General features: G+C 38.6%; 1 protein-coding gene across 2 annotated transcripts in view; it reads right to left on the reverse strand.

Moving 5' to 3' along the window:
• sdc3 (syndecan 3) overlaps nt 1-19310 on the reverse strand; it is a 69699-nt gene that overhangs the window by 4830 nt on the left and 45559 nt on the right. The window contains exons 2-5 of one of the 2 annotated variants that reach the window (XM_087786402.1): nt 17921-18014; nt 7972-8807; nt 4672-4861; nt 3094-3147 (exon numbers count right to left, since the gene is read on the reverse strand). In XM_087786402.1, coding sequence (XP_087642528.1) covers nt 3094-3147; nt 4672-4861; nt 7972-8807; nt 17921-18014 — 1174 coding nt within the window. The remainder of the gene's footprint in view (nt 1-3093; nt 3148-4671; nt 4862-7971; nt 8808-17920; nt 18015-19310) is intronic. The other variant, XM_087786403.1, reaches the window with a different exon arrangement.

The following is a 19310-nucleotide window of genomic DNA, read 5'->3' on the forward strand; positions in this document are numbered from 1 at the left end:
CGATATTCAACAGCACAGTACACTGCACACTGTTTTTTTTTTTTTTTTACTTTTATTTTTTATATACAGATAAAATGCAAATATTCATTGCGTTTGTTAATTTTTGTGTTGCAATTAGACATCAGCTAAATGGCAGCAGTCATTACGTCCTCGGCAGCTAAAGTAACCATGAAATCCTGTGAAATCCCCACTGATGACTGAGGACTAGAGGATACAGTCGACTCCAACAGCTTTTAAAGCTGATGTTTGGACATATTTTGGTTTCAAAACAAATGAAAGAATTTTTTTTTCTTTTGAAGTTTGTGGAATTCAAATTAAACATTTTATTTTTTAATCATAGTTATTTTATATTTCAATACAGTATGAATAAACAAAATAATAAGATTTTATTTCAAATGATCACAAAACTATTCATGGAGCTAGTTCTTTTCTGTTGCAATTAAACTTCTGGCCACTAGATGGCAGCAGGCATTACATCCTCCACAGCTAACCATGAAATCCTGTGAGATACCGGTTGATGACTGGGAACGAGAGGATACAATTTGGTTTAAGTACCAAATAAAAGCAGTTACACAATCGTCAAGAGTCACAGTCAAGGGTCTGTGAATTCAACACTAAAATTGTATTGTTATCCCTGTACTGTGATATGTTTCCGCCTGATTCTTGACGATACACATCCCTATTATTTTCTTATAATACATATAATTTATATAGTTTTACTTGAAGTAAACTGCTTTTTATGAGCCACCGCAAAGGTATCACGTATCGTGGCCCGTGTATCGTGATACGTATCGTCGGATAATTCACTCTTAGACACAGTGTGTTCCTCGCCAGTTAATAAAGATTCACTTGTGATCTTTTTGTCTGAACGTTAAATAAGTGTCGCGACTCAAACGCCGACCGACTTCCTCGATGTATTCATAGCATCAGAACTAGCACCACCTGGAGGTCGAGATGATTTAAAACCCGATATAGACGTGCTACTGCGTCACCTTCTTATTCTTCACCAGGTTTGCTGATGAACGCCTGCTATACGCGTGAGAGGTTTGTTTGTGTCAATCCAACAGCCAGAAAAAACACAAAACGGTAAACGGCTTCAGTGCCAGCAGCGTAACTGTAGTCGGTCCAAACACTTTGTTTGCGTCGTCTGAGTGGGAGGTGTTCGCTTTGTTCCAATTTTAGAGAAGAAATCATCAAATGACTTCCTTGTTGCAGCAAGTTTGCCTCGTGTTGTTCCTCATAATCCAGAGTTATTTCAAATCCCTGCATCCACAAGTCGCTTCACGGAAAATATGTTTTCTCTGCTCCCGGCGTGACGGGGTCGCAGAGGTCGCGTGGACCCGTGGACCATCTAGAAACGTCCAATTAAAGTTCCCCGCGACGCCCGGCCTGAGGCTGCCGCACTAAACCGCTGCTCCACCTCCTGACCTCCAAATTATCCTGGATGAAAAACTGTGGTTTTCCAGCAGAAGCTTGTTTGCTTTTAATTGGGAACATCTGGTGAAAGCGCTTCGGTTTCTCAGCGTCTCAAAAACAATCGTATTAATTCTGGACTCGTCATTTTAAGAGCGTCGTAAAGAGCCGAGGAAACCTGTGCTGTGTCTCAGATCGTGCACTTCTCTAAGTGCACTGCTTTACAGTACACTGTAAGACAGTTACTTTTGCAGTGCTCATATTTCAACAGTGTAGTACTGTCTCAAATCAAACACTGCCGCTACACACTTACAGGAAATGACTCGACGGCTTCTTCTTCTACTTCTTTTTTTTACACTGATCGCAACCGTCCATTAGAACCCTAACACTTGATAGCACTTTTTACCAATTAAAACAAGTTATAAAGTTGTGTTTCATTGTGGTATAATGGTTGTTGTTGTGTTGTTTTGTGGTAAAATTAATGTTTTCTCAAGACATTTACGTTGGTATCTGTTCCGAAGACGTGTCGTCAGTGACGTAGCTTCAGTTTAGCTTCATCTACGTCACTAAGATGGCGGCTGTTGAGGGTGGAAAGTATCCATCGATCCACACTCAATTTTCCGGCCATTTGAGTGCACCAATTGAGTGCTCATTGCGCACTACATTTTCGCACACTGCTTATTGGGACACACTTGTTTACTCAAAATATTAAGTGTAAGTGAGAAAGTGCCCGATTCGGGACACACCAGAGGTGCATGAAAATACACTTCCCTACTCTGCAGCCATCTTAGATTTAAAAAAATAACAAAAACTTTGTAAAACATTAATCTTTTGGTTTAAGAAATATCGATATATCTCGTTATTTTTTTTACGATATTGGCTTTTAAATTATCCTTTTACATTCACTTGTATAATACTTTTTTTTATGGATTACATGTCAATAACGTGTGTAAAATAATAATTAGATTTTTTTATTTACAAATTACATCCACCGATGACTGAGGACGAGAGGATACAGTGACTCCTGCAGCTTTTAATGCTGATGTTTGGACATATTTTGGTTTGAAAACAAATAAAAGCAGTTACGACTTTGTCAAGAGTCATGTGGTCTGTAAATACTGCAACACCAGAGTCAAGTACTCGACAATACTACAAATATATCCTCGTTACTACGGTATCGTAATAGTACGTATCGTTGCCCTCTGTATCGTGATACGTATCGTATACGTAACATTATGCAACACACAACATGAAAGCACTGATCTGAGTCAACTTTCAACACTGAAGAACAACAAAAACTGTATTTATTTATATATTTTTTCTTTTAAAAAAACTTTTTTTTTCACTATCATTTGCAAATTAGCTTAAACCAGAGGTTTCAAGCTTTGTTTTTATGAATGCAGGCAGAGCAAGTAAAAACAATAAGGAATAAATGTCATAACAGTTTTATAAACTAAATCAATAACAACTCAAAATAACACAAAATTCACAGTGAAAGCCTCCACAAGAAGTGATCCCTGGTGACCCCCCAGATAAGTTACAGACCCCCGACTTGAACTAGTCTAACTAGCAACTAAATGTGTTTCAAATCAGGAGAAACAAAACCAAACAAAAAGGACACGACTACTCGGGTCTCTATGGACTACTCTAGTCTAGGATCTGTCGCCTCCTGCTTTTTACCGATGACCAGGAAATCTGCGAAAACCAGGGCCAGCAGTCCACCAATCAGAACGGCTGAAGGAGAGACAGAGTCAGGGTCAGACGAGTCGACTGCCTTCATGTTCCACAACTGATTTTTTTTGTTTTGTTTTGGGAGCAGGAAAGAGTCGAGGAGGGGATAACAAGGGCAGGAGGACCAGAGGTCTGGAGGACCTGAGGAGAGGATTTCTTCTACTCATGGACTCAAACAAGGCTAAGCAAGAACATTCTCCTGATAAACTGGGGTCACGCCGGGTTTATCTGTTCCTACGACAAGAGAGAAAAGAGAAACAGGAGGCAACCGGGGAATGTAATCTTCTGATCTACGAGGCGATTACTGCGAGTTTCAATTAAAGAGAAACAGCAGTGCAGTGGAGCGGGCTGACCACCAGGGCGGCGCCGTTCCCCAGTTTCACAAGCGTTTCAACGAAGAACTGAGAACAACGACTGATTATAAGTAGATTAGAAAATTGTAATCAGGTTTATATTATATATATTGTCTTCTATTTACAAAATATCATTGAAGATTATCTGTCGTTATTGCATGTGTGGTTTTAATCGTTTTTTAAAATAATTGTGGCGGTAAAGTTGATATCTGTGGAAAGTTTGGACAGAATTTGATCCGAAATATAATGCATTTGATAAATATTGATCCATTTCATGTCGTAAACTTGATTGACAGTTTGTGTAAAAGTATCAGATGTTGATCTTGTGTGAGAAAGCAATATTTCTTTAAAAAGCTATTATTTAAATAAGGTGTAATTCAATAGTAGTTTTACTGCATGTTTTAGGAGTTGTTTGTGCGAGTTTAGTTCATTTAAGTACAGAATAAAAAAAAGTACAAACTTTAAACTCTGAATTCTTTAATCTCTGGAAAATTTGATTTTTAATGCCGGTTTTTAAGTAAGTATTTAAATGTTTCGGCGGAAACATGAAAAAATAGTTAAGTTTAATGATGTGTTGATGAGGCTTCATGAAACAGTTGATGAGGTATCATGATACAGTGTCTTCTAGTGGTTTTAAAAAAATAAAGACACTGTGTCATGATACCTCATCAACTGTTTCATGAAGCATCATGTTTCATTGTATTTTTATTTATTTTTTAATAATAATTACATTTAGAAAAAATCGAATATTTTCAAAATGAATAGATTTTTTCACATAGACTTTGATATTATTATTCAGATTATTAAGAAATAACTGCTCTTACTTCAATATTTTTATATTTCTGGCTTTTTAAATTCAATATAAAAATGTTGGTATAATAGATCCACCAGGATTATTAACATTTTTAAACTGAATTTAAAAGCCTACAATGTGTAAAGAATAATTAATTAATTTTCATTAAATGGTAAAAAAAAAAGAAAAAAAAAGAAAAAAGAATTCAACTGTTCAATATAAAAATTATTGAATTCAAATGTTCAATTTTTCAACACTTGAAATTCAATATTCTGATGGAACTGATATTATATATACTTCCATTCACTGAACTATACTCTCGACCTGGATGGTGTTTGCAGCAGCAAAAACTAACTATAAAAACATCATCAAAAACCTCACCTATCAAAACCTCTTTCCTCTCCAGGATGTTCTTCTGTGGCAGCTGAGCCGCCGAACTCCCTCCGTCCACCGTGTTCCCCATCAGGTCCGGTTCTCCCGGCGCCATCCCGCGACCCAGATCGTTGCGGCGATCGTCGTGGATCTCGAAGTCGCCGCTCGGACCCGAGGCTCCCACCTCGTTGTTGGCTTCCTGCGGCGGGAGAACTCGTCAAAACTTTTTTTTTTCCGCTTCGCAAACAAAACAATAAGGCTCGGTATTATTACTTGGGTAATCTTCCTACTATTACTCCGCTAGGCTCCGTCTAATTACTATGGGAATCTTAATAGTATAACTCCGCTAGGTTTCTTAGTATTATTATGGGAATCTCCACAGTATTACTCCGCAAGGCTTCGTACTATTAGTATGGGAATATCATTAGTATTATTTGCTAGGCTCCATATTATTACTATGGGAATCTTCATGATATTACTCTGGTAGGCTCCATATTATTACTATGGGAATCTCCGTGGTATTACTCTGGTAGGCTCCATATTATTACTATGGGAATCTTCGTGGTATTACTCTGGTAGGCTCCATATTATTACTATGGGAATCTTCATGGTTTTACTCTGGTAGGCTCCATATTATTACTATGGGAATCTTCATGGTATAGCTCTGGTAGGCTCCATATTATTACTATGGGAATCTTCATGGTATTACTCTGGTAGGCTCCATATTATTACTATGGGAATCTTCATGGTATTACTCTGGTAGACTCCATATTATTACTATGGGAATCTTCATGGTATTACTCTGGTAGGCTCCATATTATGACTATGGGAATCTGGTATTACTCTGGTAGGCTCAGTATTATTACAATGGGAATCTCTGTAGGCTCTAGAGTATTTCTATGAGAATCAAGTTTCTAGGCTCCATATTATTACTATTGGAATCTTCATGTAATTACTCTGGTAGGCTGTATTATTAATATGGGAATCTTCCTATTATTACTCCGCTAGGCTCCGTCTAACTACTATGGGAATCTTCATAGTATTACTCTGGTAGGCTCAGTATTATTACAATGGGAATCTCCGTAGGTTCTAGAGTATTTCTATGGGAATCAAGGCTCTAGGCTCCATATTCTTACTATTGGAATCTTCATGTAATTACTCTGGTAGGCTGTATTATTAATATGGGAATCTTCCTATTATTACTCCGCTAGGCTCCGTCTAACTACTAAGGGAATCTTCATAGTATTACTCCATAGTATTATGGGGAAAAAAACAATAAGGCCTTTATCCGAAGCACACTTGTGCGTAAGAGCCTGATTACGGCACGGAAAAAAAACAGACGTTAATGTTCTTTACGTGGCGAGTAAACAAACGTGTTTCTTCTCGGTGTAAATAACTCAAGTCCAGGAAAAAGTAAGGGGCTGAAATTAAAGCTCAGTGTTTAACTCGAGAGCTTGACGGCGAGTGTGTTTATTGGGAACAGCTCCTAATATAAATTGCACTTTCCCATGATATGAAGGTTTATTTTTCTATTTAGCCCAACAGTCCTCAGAGGCTGCTTTTGTTTAGAAAACACGGAGCTGCTTCAACGTAATAATTAAAGTGGGCACTCTATTTTAAACCTTCACCAGCCTGCTGCTGGAAAAACTGTGGCGAGGAAAGAAGAAAAAAGATGCAGGTCCAAGAAAACCCGACGGAATCCATGCCAGATGAGGAGTGCGGTGGCAAACGGCGAAGCAGCACAAAGACAAGACTGTTCGGCAAATTGGCCCGAGAGAGAGAGAGAGAGAGAGAGAGAGAGAGAGAGAGAGCGAGAGAGCGAGAGAGAGAGAGAGAGAGAGAGAGAGAGAGAGAGAGAGAGAGAGAGAGAGAGAGAAGGAAAATAACTTTCTCGTCGAAGACAGGTTTCTGAACAGAGCGTGAAATGAGCCGTCCTTCCGTTCTTCTTCTGCTTTTTATCAAGTCGGTTCATGCGGTTCCGAGACAGAAAACTTCCCACAATTCACCAGCCAGAGGCTTATGATCTGCAGCGTGTCCTGCTGGTCGGCCGCGTAGGCGTCGAACCTCCAACCTTGTCGAGGCTCTTAAGGTATATTAGGGATTGATTGAGTACAAACTTATTTCCCTGTGTGTGTTTGTTGAAACACTTCAGGAGCTCGACCAAGTTTATCGCATTAGGGGCCAACATTTTTTTTTATGAGTCCAAGTCTTCAGATTCACGGAACAACGAGTCTGACTGTGATGGTTTCATTCCATTCTTTTTTTCATGATCTCTGTTTGTTCTTCTTTGACAAACGAATCATTTCATTATCATGAGAATAGAAAGTCTGTCTTTTAATCTTGTGTTTCTTATGAATTAATACTCATGACCTCGACCTGTGTTGTTTTTGACTTCTGTTAGCTACGAAGAGGCAAGGCTTTGTATTATTACTATGGGAATCTCCAAAGTATTACTCTGCGAGGCTCAATAGTATAAGTCCACAAGGCTCCATATCATTATTATGGGAATCTGCCTTGTATTACGTTGCTAGGCTTCTTAGTATTACTATGGGAATATCACTAGTATTAATGGCTAGGCTACGTATTATTACTATGGGAATCTTCATGGTATTACTCTGGTAGGCTCTGTATTATTACTATGGGAATCTTCATGGTATTACTCTGATAGGCTCAGTATTATTACTATGGGAATCTCCGTAAGCTCTAGAGTATTTCTATGGGAATCAAGATGCTAGGCTCCATATTATTACTATGGGAATCTTCATGATATTACTCTGGTAGGCTCTGTATTATGACTATGTATGTACTCCGTCTAATTACTATGGGAATCTTCATAGAATTACTCCGTTAGGTTTCTAGTATTATTATGGGAATCTCCACAATATTACTTCGCTAGGATTTGTACTATTAGTATGGGAATATCACTAGTATTATTTGCTAGGCCCCATATTATTACTATGGGAATGTTCATGGTATTACTCTGGTAGGCTCTTTATTATGACTATAGGAATCTGGTATTACTCTGGTAGGCTCAGTATTAATACTATGGGAATCTCCGCAGGCTCTAGAGTATTTCTATGGGAATCAAGATTCTGTAGTATTTCTCTGTAAGGTTCCGTTTTATTACTCAACAATGCTCTGTAGTAGCGATACTGTTTCCTGGGCGGTACTTTTTCGATACCAATTTTACACAGGAAATGTATCGTTAGCTAGATTTTTGCCATAACAAACGCAGTGCTTGAATGACAGTGCATGATGGGTAATGGCGAAACATTATCTTGTTTGGAAAGGTGAACGTTTTGGACTCACCTGTGTCGTCGTGGCTGGCTTCGCAGGCGTGGACTTCTCTGGCGATACGGTCCGCGTGGCGGTCGTCATGGGAACCCTGGGCCTGAAAGGGATCCTGGGCTTGACCGGCGTCGTGTAGGAGGCGGTGGTGCTGGACGCCGCCGTGGTGGGTCTCGTGGTGGGTCTCGTGGTGGGTCTTGTGGTGGCTTGCGTGGTGGCGTCCGTGTCGTCCTCCGTCGTCGTCTCCACGTCGAAGCCCGGGTAGAAGGACGAGGGTTCCGGGGAAAGGTAGACGTCGTCTTCTTCTTCTGTGGTGCTCAGGTCATCCGAGCCGCCGGGGGGCTCGGTGACGTCCACGGGATAGGTGGTCAGGGAGGGTACTGCGGCCGAGGTGCGGGGGGCCGCGGTGGTCTGGGCGGCGGCGGCGGCGGCCCTGATCCTCTCCAGCTCTCGCTCTCTCTCCCTGACCCTCTCTCGCTCCCTCTCCTTCTCTCGCTCCCTCTCTCGCTCCCTCTCTCGTTCTCGCTCCTTCTCTCGCTCCCTCTCCATCTCCCGGACCCTCTCGCGCTCCCTCTCTCGCTCCTGTCTCTCCGCCTGCCGCTCCCTCTCTTTCTCCCGTTCTCTTTCCCAGAATGCACCGCTCTCGCCGTCGGCCTCCGTGGGCAGGACGGTGGCGGTGGTGGTGGTGACGGCGGCGGCGGCGGCGGTGGTGGTCGGGGGGTCCGGGCTGGGGCTGGGCTCGGCCGCCGGCGAGGCGGAAGGCGCCGGACCCGTGGCCTGGGTGGTGGACAGGATCAGGGCTTCTTCCGTGGTGAGTCTCACCGGGACCGACGTCGGCCTCGCGCCCATGTCCGGGACTGGTGAGAGAGATCGAAATTAAAATCACGACATAACCAGGAATTAAATGTACTTTAATGATCTTTTTTTTATAGATAGATGTGACGAGATACACAAAACAAAAATATAATATCAAACTCAAACTTTTAAGTTTTGAAAAACCTCAACTAAAAAGAAAAGACACAGGAAAACGTATGAGTAATGAAAATCAGAATCAGCTTTATTTGCCAGTGATGTAAGTGATTGTATTGTCGAAATGTTAAGATATTTAAAAGCAAGATATAAAATGTTGTCTTTTTCGATAATTCAAGAAAAGAAGAAACTGTATCTATTTTTGTGTTCGGCTTTCAAATCATGTTTTTTATCATAGTTATTTTATGAATAATATTTCAGTACAATTAATAAATAAATAAAGCAGTTTAACTTCCGGCCACTAGATGGCAGCAGTCATTACGTCCTACACGGCTAAAGGGAACGAGGAAATCTCGCGATGACTGAGGACGAGAGGATACAGTGGACTCAAGCAGCTTTTAAAGCTGACGTTTGGACATATTTTGGTTTGAAAACAATTTAAATCAGTTACGACTTTGTCATGCGGTCTGTAAATTCTGCAACACCAGAGTCAAGTACTCGACAATACTACATATATATTCCTACAGTAATAAAATACATCCCAATATACCGTGTCGTTGTCCTTGTATCGTGATACATATTGAACTACGAGTGTAAGATAATATCGATAAGACGATATATAATGATATTTTCATACCTAATACTGTTGTTTTTTAATAGTACTGTATCAATATAAAAAAACAAAAAAAAAAACAACAATTACCTTTGAAAGAACATTTTATTTTAATTAAGTTATTTTATGGTTTATATTTCAATAGTTTGTGTATAAAAGACGATCATTCTATGTTTTACTTAACAATGAACACTCAAATATTCACAGTTTTTATTTATTTGTCTGATGCAATTAAAACTCCGGCCACTAGTTGGCAACATTCGTCATTTCTTCCGTGTCAAAGTAAAAAACAAAACCGGTGAAATGTCAGCAATGAGTGAAAAAGAAAGTAAACACCATGCAAGCCTTTGTAAAGGAACAATGAAATATCTCGATGACTGAGGACGAGAGGATACAGTGGACTCCACCAGCTTTAAAAAGCTGACGTTTTGGACTCATTTTGTCTTTAAATTAAACTTTTGAAAATTAAAATGAAACACTGATAGATACTGGATATTACACGTTGCTCCAGGTTGTTTGAGACTGTAATGTTCTTCATTGTTAATAATAGTTTATATTTGTTGTTCATATTTTGAGAAGTAATTTCCAAAAAACACTTTCACATTTGATTAGAGAAAGTATTTGCTCATTTCTTTGTTGTAAAAGTCAGAAGAAGTGTTTGTTTAAAAGAAACAATATATCTTTGTTCGTACAGTATCACGATATATTGTAATATATGGTATTGTCACATGTATACGTATGGAATCACCAGGTTCTTGACAATACACAGTCCTCGTGAAGACCAGACGATCGTGGAGATGCGTCAAACACTAACTGAGTTGGACCGAATCCGTGTAAAAACGTCGCCTTGAACCTGCTGACGTTTTTTCGACGGAAGAGCTAAAAATACCGCAGCGTAAAGCGTAACCAAACACATGACAAAGACACGTGAAGAAAACCCGGCTTCTGCCTCGACCGAGCATATATTTGTATTCGTTTCCCGCACATCGTCGGGTTTGTTTGGCGGCTCTTTAATTATCATGAAATTTCTATTTGTTGACATCTCTGCGCAGCAATCACAGCCTCAATCAGGCATTTTTTGCTGCTCAATTAGCTCAGTGACAACAGAAGGAAGACAAATATGTAAATCCACTTTAATCTGTGTGAAACCATGACGAGGAAGAGAGAAAAAAAGGGATCAAAAGGAAGAGAAAAAAACGCCTGGTTTCATGAAAGGTTTCAGTGAGAGTTTTCTACAGGGACGGCGTCATAGGAAGGAAAAACGATACATCTGAAGGTTACATTAACTATAAAGTAGGGCAGCAGGATGTTGGAAATATGTGCGATATTCAATATTGGTGTCTTGAAGTGCGATATCAATATAAATGCGATGTTCTTTTCTTTCTCCTAAAAATGTGGTTGCGGTACGAGTACCGTAGGTGAGGTCTGGGGGTTTAAAGAAGGAAAACGATGCAATATTTCCTTTTCGTTTATTTCCGTTGTTCAGTGCCGACATGATCGGAGAAAAAATATCACTTATAACGCTCAGTCTCGCGGGACTTGCATCGGTTTTTCGGCGAAACTGAGCGACATCAGAGAGGAGCCTCCGGCGCGTCGCGATATCATCAAATCAATAATAAATCCACCTCCTTGTACACGCACACATAACAGTTTATAAATGATGCTAACAACGTCGCTAGTTAGCATACGGTGAAGACGGACAGGTTTACACTTGTTTGGAAGTTCACGATCTTATAAGAAAACAACGGAGACGAGATGAAAAGTTCTTACAATATGTTGCTTCAACAAAGGAGGTTGAAAGAGACGAGTGACTGGATCATTAGTGTTTGACTAGATCATAAGATAGTATTACTTCCGTGGATATACTGAGACAAGTCAGCGCGCCGGCAAGACGCGTCGCCATAGCAACCGAGCCTATGAAGCTGCACAGTTCACAGACAGACGGAGACGTAAACGACAACGAGACATAGAAGTACAAATTGACAACTTTACAGAATGTGACACTGATTGGTCGAAGTGCGCATTTAAGAAATGCTTGATTTATACAAAAATGTTTTATAAATGATCGCACATGATTTAGATATGCATATCTCATGTGCCAATATCGCGATATCAATATTTTTTTGAATATATCATTCAGCCTTACTATGAAATATAATTCACTGTGATTGTTTTTATTGGAAACCAATGACTCCATTTGGTATAAAAAGATTAGGTGTGGGATCAACGTTAAATCAGATTAGACCAGTCGACGCATTATATTTACGAAAATCTTCCATCAGTTTATCCTCCTTCTACAAGCGTTCTCATCAAAAGTCCTTCGACACAAGTATTTTTGGAAGACTCTGTATAATCCATAATCTCCGGATCTCATCTTAATCACTGACATCTCTACGGGTCACTTTATCAACATAAACATTGATCTACTTTGATTTTTAGACAAGCCATCCGATGGGCCACATAAAATGACTTGGCGGGGCCATATTTGGCCCACGAGCCAGATTGACTTGTGGGGTTTGGACCAGTTTGGGGCCACGGATATAAAATGTTTGTTTAACCATCATACATATAGCATGTAGTACTTAAAACGCATCTGTTGCTTAACAAATAGCAAACATTGAAATGTGAATAAAAGTAAGTAAAAACAAACTAAGGTTAATATTTATGAGTTTATTATTTTACGTGTTTTCGCAAAGGGAGTCCCGGCCTTAGTCTTATTAGGGGTCCATGCCATGGTCAAGTTTGGGAGAATTAAATTAATATTTAGAATCAAAATGTTATCTTTTTAAAAAAAATAAAATGTCTCCTTAAAGTAAATTATATGATTTGGTCGCCATAAGAAGCACCTAAATCCTCATAAAATGTCTTTACATTTCTTATTTTTAATGGTTTGTTAAGTTAAAAAAACGGAAAAGTATTTGTTCCGGTTTAACACAGTGATGATATTTTATGAGTAGAAAACACGAGCGATGTCTTCAGTGACACATAAACAACTCAAAGACCCAGCAGATCTTAATTGAAAAGTAGCGGTCGATCAATATATTTGTGTAGTAAATACACACAAAGCGTTAGTGACCTTGTAAAAGAGTTTACAACACCCCAGACGGGTCGGCCCAGATACTTAGTGTCGACAGCTTTTGTGTGATTCCAGCCGTCCATTATCGCGTCTGATGGTCGTGACCCAGATCAATAGTTCGGAAGGGTTTGCTTGACCTGGTCTACTTGGCTTGATCTCGCTCGGCAGATAATCTACGGCAGGAGCCTCGACACAATTGCATCATGGGAGCTACTTTTAACTAGATCGACACACAACGATGTAGCTTCTACCAACATGCTAATGTACATTTAATCATGAATATATTGATGATGCATTATTTGTAGTAAAATGGACACAAGATCACAAACATGTTTTTTTTCGTGACCGTGTAGTGTCAATAAAGTTTTAAATGTATTTATGTTAAAAGAATAAAATCCCAAAGTCAAAGCAAAATGGACAAAAATGCCAAATTGTACACGAATAATGTGACTGACGCTTTGTCTCAAATCGCGCATTTCTCTAAGTGCACTGTTTCACAGTACACTGTAAGACAGTGCACTTACTTGAGCGGTGTGCATATTTTGACATGGTAGTATTGTCTCGAAACAAACACTGTTGCTACACACTTACAGGAAATGACTCAACAGCTTCTTCTTCTACTACTTTTTAACGTTGATCGCAACCCGTCGTTGAAACACTAGCACCGGCACTTGACAGGGATTTTACGCCAATCGAAACAAGTCATTACGTTGTGTTTCATTGTGTTATTATTGTTGTTTTGTGGTAACATTTGTGTTTTTTCGAGACATTTACGCAGGAATCTGTTCCAAAAACGCGCCGTCAGTGACGTAGCTTCCGATTAGCGACATAGCTCTATACGTAGCGTCATCTAAGTCACTAAGATGGCGTCCCATTTTCGCACACTGTTAACGCACCTCAAAATATTAAGTGTAAGTGTGCGATCTGGGACACAAACCATTGAGTGAATTGATAAAGTGTGCGTCTGCCACAAAAAAAACGCCCTGTGTCGTCCCAGAGTCTGGGTTTAATGTCGGAAAAAGTCCCACGTGGTGCACGTCGTTGAAGGACTTAATGAACGGACGTATTTAACCAGTTCTCTTTGGGATGAAACTATAAAAAGAAAACCCTGGGAAAGCGACGATGACGAACTCGAATCCGTGAAGCTTCTTCCACCGGAGACTCACCAGCAGGTAACATATTGTCACCTGTCAAAGATGTCCAAAGCAATTATTGTCACTCAAAATTAAACGTGTCATTATCCACCTCCTGTTTCTCCTCCTGTCAGACTCTGACCGTTGTTTGTGTTGACGAGGAAACAGCTCTTTGTTAAATAAAACATCTTTGTCTGTTGCACTTTATTCTGTTCATTTAAGTACATCTACAACTTTATTGACATTGACTGCATTTCATTGGATAAGCCGGCTGTCAATCAAAAGTTGATTTAGGACTCTGGACCTTCAATATAAAGCTCTCCGCGTCGATAGTGTCAAACTAGTGAAGCTAGACTTTCTTCATTGAGGATTGTGTTGGTGCTGGTTATGAAAAATGAATTGAATGTCTGTTTAAAAGTGTTTTATTTCAAAGTTCCCCTCATTTGTAGCGACTAGTGGTGACAGAAATATAGATAAACGTATATATATCTCTGTTTTTTTATACAATACCGTATCCATATTCAACATATCGGTATTTTGATGATGCTTGTTTCATGGGTTATATCGCAATACATTTTTTAATAATTTTATTTTTATTTTTACGATAAACGTGAAAATAGTCACAGTTTGTTTCTTTTTGTTTTGCGATTAAACACTTCCCGTCCTCCGCAGCAAAAGGAACAACGAAATCCACGATAAATTCGGTGATGACTGAGGATGAGAGGATACACAATAACACTCGAGCAGTTTTTAAAGCTGATGTTTTGACATATTTTGGTTTGAAAACAAATAAAAACAGTTACGACTTCGTCAAGAGTCATGTGGTCTGTAAATACTACAACACCAGAGTCAAGTACTCGACAATACTACAAATATACTCTTGTTACTACAGTATCACAATATATCGTATTGTTGCCCCTATATCATGATATGTATTGCCAGATTCTTGCCAAACAGACCAATAGTAGCGACCTCACTCTGATTATCGTGTGAGTCTTCTGAAGAGGTACCTCTATTTAGGGGTATATGTGTAGTATTGTCGAGTACTTGACTCTGGTGTTGCAGGATTTACAGGCCATATGACTTTAGATGAAGTCGTAACTGCTTTCATTTGTTTTGAAACCAAATTATGTCCAAACATCTGCTTTAAAAGCTGCTGGAGTCACTGTATCCTCTCGTCCTCAGTCATTACTGTTCCTTTAACTGCTGAGAAGGTAATGACTGCTGCCATCTAGCAGTCGGAAGTGAAATCGCAACACACACAAATGAAAATTTGCATGGAAATGTAATTTTAAAAAATGAATTATTTAATTCTACACACAGTTTTTGTGGTAATTGAAATATAAACCATAAAAAAAAACTAAAAATATGATGTGAAAGACAAAGAAAATGATACAGAACTGTTGAATATTGATACAGTATTGTTGAAAAAAGTATTGGATAAATCGGGTTATGGATATTTTCAAACACTAATACTGAAGCACACACTTTGCTAACAGTGGCTAGCTTTAGCATCAAGAGCTCTTTTGTCAAAGAGAAATTCAATTTTCGTTTTTGTTCCTACAGACGACGTTATGTAAATTAATGAGTTTCTTCAGTACTTCTTTGTAGAGAAAAGAGATTTAACTACTTTCTTTTTAAAGCTCACGATGCTTTTATTCCACGCTTTTGTCGCGGCAGTGAAGGTTGAAAGGAAAACACAAATTGAACGGACGCCGTCCTGAGATCAGCGACGGCTCCGATCGGATCCATTTCATAACAGGGACTTTTTTTTCCCGCCGGGATGATGCGGTAAAAAGTGAACGTCTGTCTGCGGAGACGCCAGCGTTCGTCCTTCACCGTCTCAATATCACCGTTTGAGATAAAGCAATTTGCCGAGGAGCCGGCGTCACCGCGGGGGGTCCTTCTGCCGCCACGACTCGCTCCGAATGGTAATTTACCGAGAGAGCGCGTATCCTCCGGCGCTCAGTCGAACCCAGGCTAGCCCTCCATGAGTCACGGCTAATAAGGAGAGTTTCCCGCTGAAGCATCGGCAGCCAGATCACAAAAATCACGCCGAGGTGGTTTAACGGTAAGTAGGTAATTCCTCCACACGCCAGACAGCTTCCTCGGCAGCAGGTGCTGACCACTGCCGGTGGTGCTAATCTGTGTGGACGCTGATCTCATTACGCTTAATCAGATCCGAGCCCTCGGAGCCGGGTTCACCCTCTTGTTTGTGAGGCTGTGAGTCCGTGTTTAAAGGAGTTTTCCATAAACCTGGATCAGAACCGGAATTCTGGTCCGAGGGTTTTTTGAAGGGTCGTGGGTTTTGACACGGGGGAGGACGGGGGGAGGTTCGGGGTGCGAGGGGTGACGCTGAGCAGCTGTCACGCTTTTCAAGAGCTTCGACTGAGTTACTGAGAAACTGTTTTGTTTGGAGCAGAAGTTAAAATCATTTGAATATGATCGTTTGATAAAATAACCTTTGTGAGAAAAATCATTACAGGACCAAGAGACACAAATATTTTCCTAAAATAAAGATCTTGCAAATTATATTCATCAGCGATTTATGGTAGCATTTAAAATAACGGGTTCATGAAATACTGTATATAAACTTTTCCTTCTCTCTTGAAAATTGTTTAATTACAGTTGAAATTGTTTGATTATATTTGAAAATTGTTTGATTATAGTTGAAAATTGTTTGATTATAGTTGAATTTTTTTTTGAATATAGTTCAAATTGTTTGATTATAGTTGAAAATTGTTTGATTATAGTTGAATTTTTTTTTGAATATAGTTCAAATTGTTTGATTATAGTTGAAAATTGTTTGATTATATTTGAAAATTGTTTGATTATAGTTGAAAATTGTTTGATTATAGTTGAATTTTTTTTTTAATACAGTTACAATTGTTTGATTATAGTTGAAAATTGTTTGATTATAGTTGAAAATTGTTTGATTATAGTTGAATTTTTTTTGAATATAGTTAAAATTGTTTGATTATATTTGAAAATTGTTTGATTATAGTTGAAAATTGTTGGATTATAGTTGAATTTTTTTTGAATATAGTTAAAATTGTTTGATTTTATTTGAAAATTCTTTGATTATAGTTGAAAATTGTTTGATTTTATTTGAAAATTCTTTGATTATAGTTGAAAATTGTTTGTTTATATTTGAAAATTGTTTGTTTATATTTGAAAATTGTTTGATTATAGTTGAAAATTGTTTGATTATAGTTGAATTTTTTTTGAATATAGTTAAAATTGTTTGATTTTATTTGAAAATTCTTTGATTATAGTTGAAAATTGTTTGATTTTATTTGAAAATTCTTTGATTATAGTTGAAAATTGTTTGTTTATATTTGAAAATTGTTTGTTTATATTTGAAAATTGTTTGATTATAGTTGAAAATTGTTTGTTTATATTTGAAAATTGTTTGACTATAGTCGAAAATTGTTTGATTATAGTTTAATTTTTTTTTGAATATAGTTCAAATCTTTTGATTATAGTTGAAAATTGTTTGATTATAGTTGAATTTTTTTTTGAATATAGTTCAAATTGTTTGATTATAGTTGAAAATTGTTTGATTATATTTGAAAATTGTTTGATTATAGTTGAAAATTGTTTGATTATAGTTGAATTTTTTTTTTAATACAGTTACAATTGTTTGATTATAGTTGAAAATTGTTTGATTATAGTTGAAAAATGTTTGATTATAGTTGAAAATTGTTTGATTATAGTTGAATTTTTTTTGAATATAGTTAAAATTGTTTGATTATATTTGAAAATTGTTTGATTATAGTTGAAAATTGTTTGATTATAGTTGAAAATTGTTTGATTTTATTTGAAAATTCTTTGATTATAGTTGAAAATTGTTTGATTTTATTTGAAAATTGTTTGATTATAGTTGAAAATTGTTTGTTTATATTTGAAAATTGTTTGTTTATATTGGAAAATTGTTTGATTATAGTTTAAAATTGTTTGTTTATATTTGAAAATTGTTTGACTATAGTCGAAAATTGTTTGATTATAGTTAGATAGATAGCAGTTAATGCATTTACATTTTAAAACCAAAAAATGTACTGTAAACTGATCAGAAACACATGAAAAATAAGCAGTAAGATATTTTTTCTCTCCATGTTATTCAATAGAATGCGTCGACGGACAATGTATCTTAAAGGTCAAAGATCAATCCCGACTCACATCCAGATCCAGATCCAGAGTAGAGGTCTTCATCGTCGTAGTAGTCGTCTCTCGTCGATCCCTCGTCGTCGACGGACGGCGACCACGTCTGTCCCTGTAACCAGACAAACACCATTACTATTCCGGTCCTGCTGCGTCTGACGCTTCACTGCGGAGACAAAGCACTTCGACGGATCCTGGTGAGTCACCGGGACCAGGACAGAAGAACCGTCTGCACACCAGGACCAGGACAGAAAAAGCGTCTGCACACCAGGACCAGGACAGAAGAAGCGTCTGCACACCAGGACCAGGACAGAAGAACCCTCTGCACACCAGGACCAGGACAGAAGAACCGTCTGCACACCAGGACCAGGACAGAAGAACCGTCTGCACACCAGGACCAGGACAGAAGAACCGTCTGCACACCAGGACCAGGACAGAAGAACCGTCTGCACACGTCTCACACCTCATGAAGGAGCATCTTTAATGAGCCGATCGATAGCAGCCGATCAAAGGCAGTTTAGTCTCGGCTTACGTGGAAGAAGATACGTGAGGAGACGCACAAAGAACCTTCTAACAACGCTGATTTATGACGGCACGTTTGCTCTCGCAACCCCCGCAACATGTTCGCCCCCCAGAGAGAGAACGACCCCCAAACTTTAGGAGGTAATAATTCACAGGATACTCATTGTTTCCTGAGACACAAACTGAGCTACACACCAGTAACTAGAGTCACACGTGAGGACTGATGTTCAGAGCTTTATTGTTACGACTGTGGTCAACAGTAGGTATTGATGTATCGATGAGGCTTCATGAAACAGCTGATGAAGTATCACGATACAGTGTCTTTACTTTAGAAAATGATGCCAGGATTCATTGAATCAGTAGATTAGAGTCAAAGATTATGAAGCAGAGGTCGGTCAATGTGACGATACTGTATCATGATACAGTTGATGAGGCTTCATGAAACAGCTGATGACGTATCACGATACAGTGTCTTCACTTTAGAAAATGATACCAGGATTCATTGAATCAGTAGGTCAGAGTCAAAGATTATGAAGCAGAGGTCGGTCAATGTGACGACACTGTATCATGATACAGTTGATGAGGCTTCATGAAACAGCTGATGTAGTATCACGATACAGTGTCTTCGCTTTTGAAAATGATGCCAGGATTCATTGAATCAGTAGATCAATGAAGCGGAGAGTCACATCTAGCGGTCGGTCAATGTGACGACACTGTATCATGATACAGTTGATGAGGCTTCATGAAACAGTTGATGATGTATCACAATACAGTGTCTTCACTATAGAAAATGATGCCAGGATTCATTGAATCGGTAGATCAATGAAGCAGAGAGTGACATCTAGTGGTCGGTCAATGTGACGACACTGTATCATGATACAGTTGA

The sequence above is a fragment of the Callionymus lyra genome, chromosome 3, assembly GCF_982586985.1.
Source record: "Callionymus lyra chromosome 3, fCalLyr1.hap1.1, whole genome shotgun sequence".
Taxonomy (NCBI): Eukaryota; Metazoa; Chordata; class Actinopteri; order Syngnathiformes; family Callionymidae; genus Callionymus; species Callionymus lyra.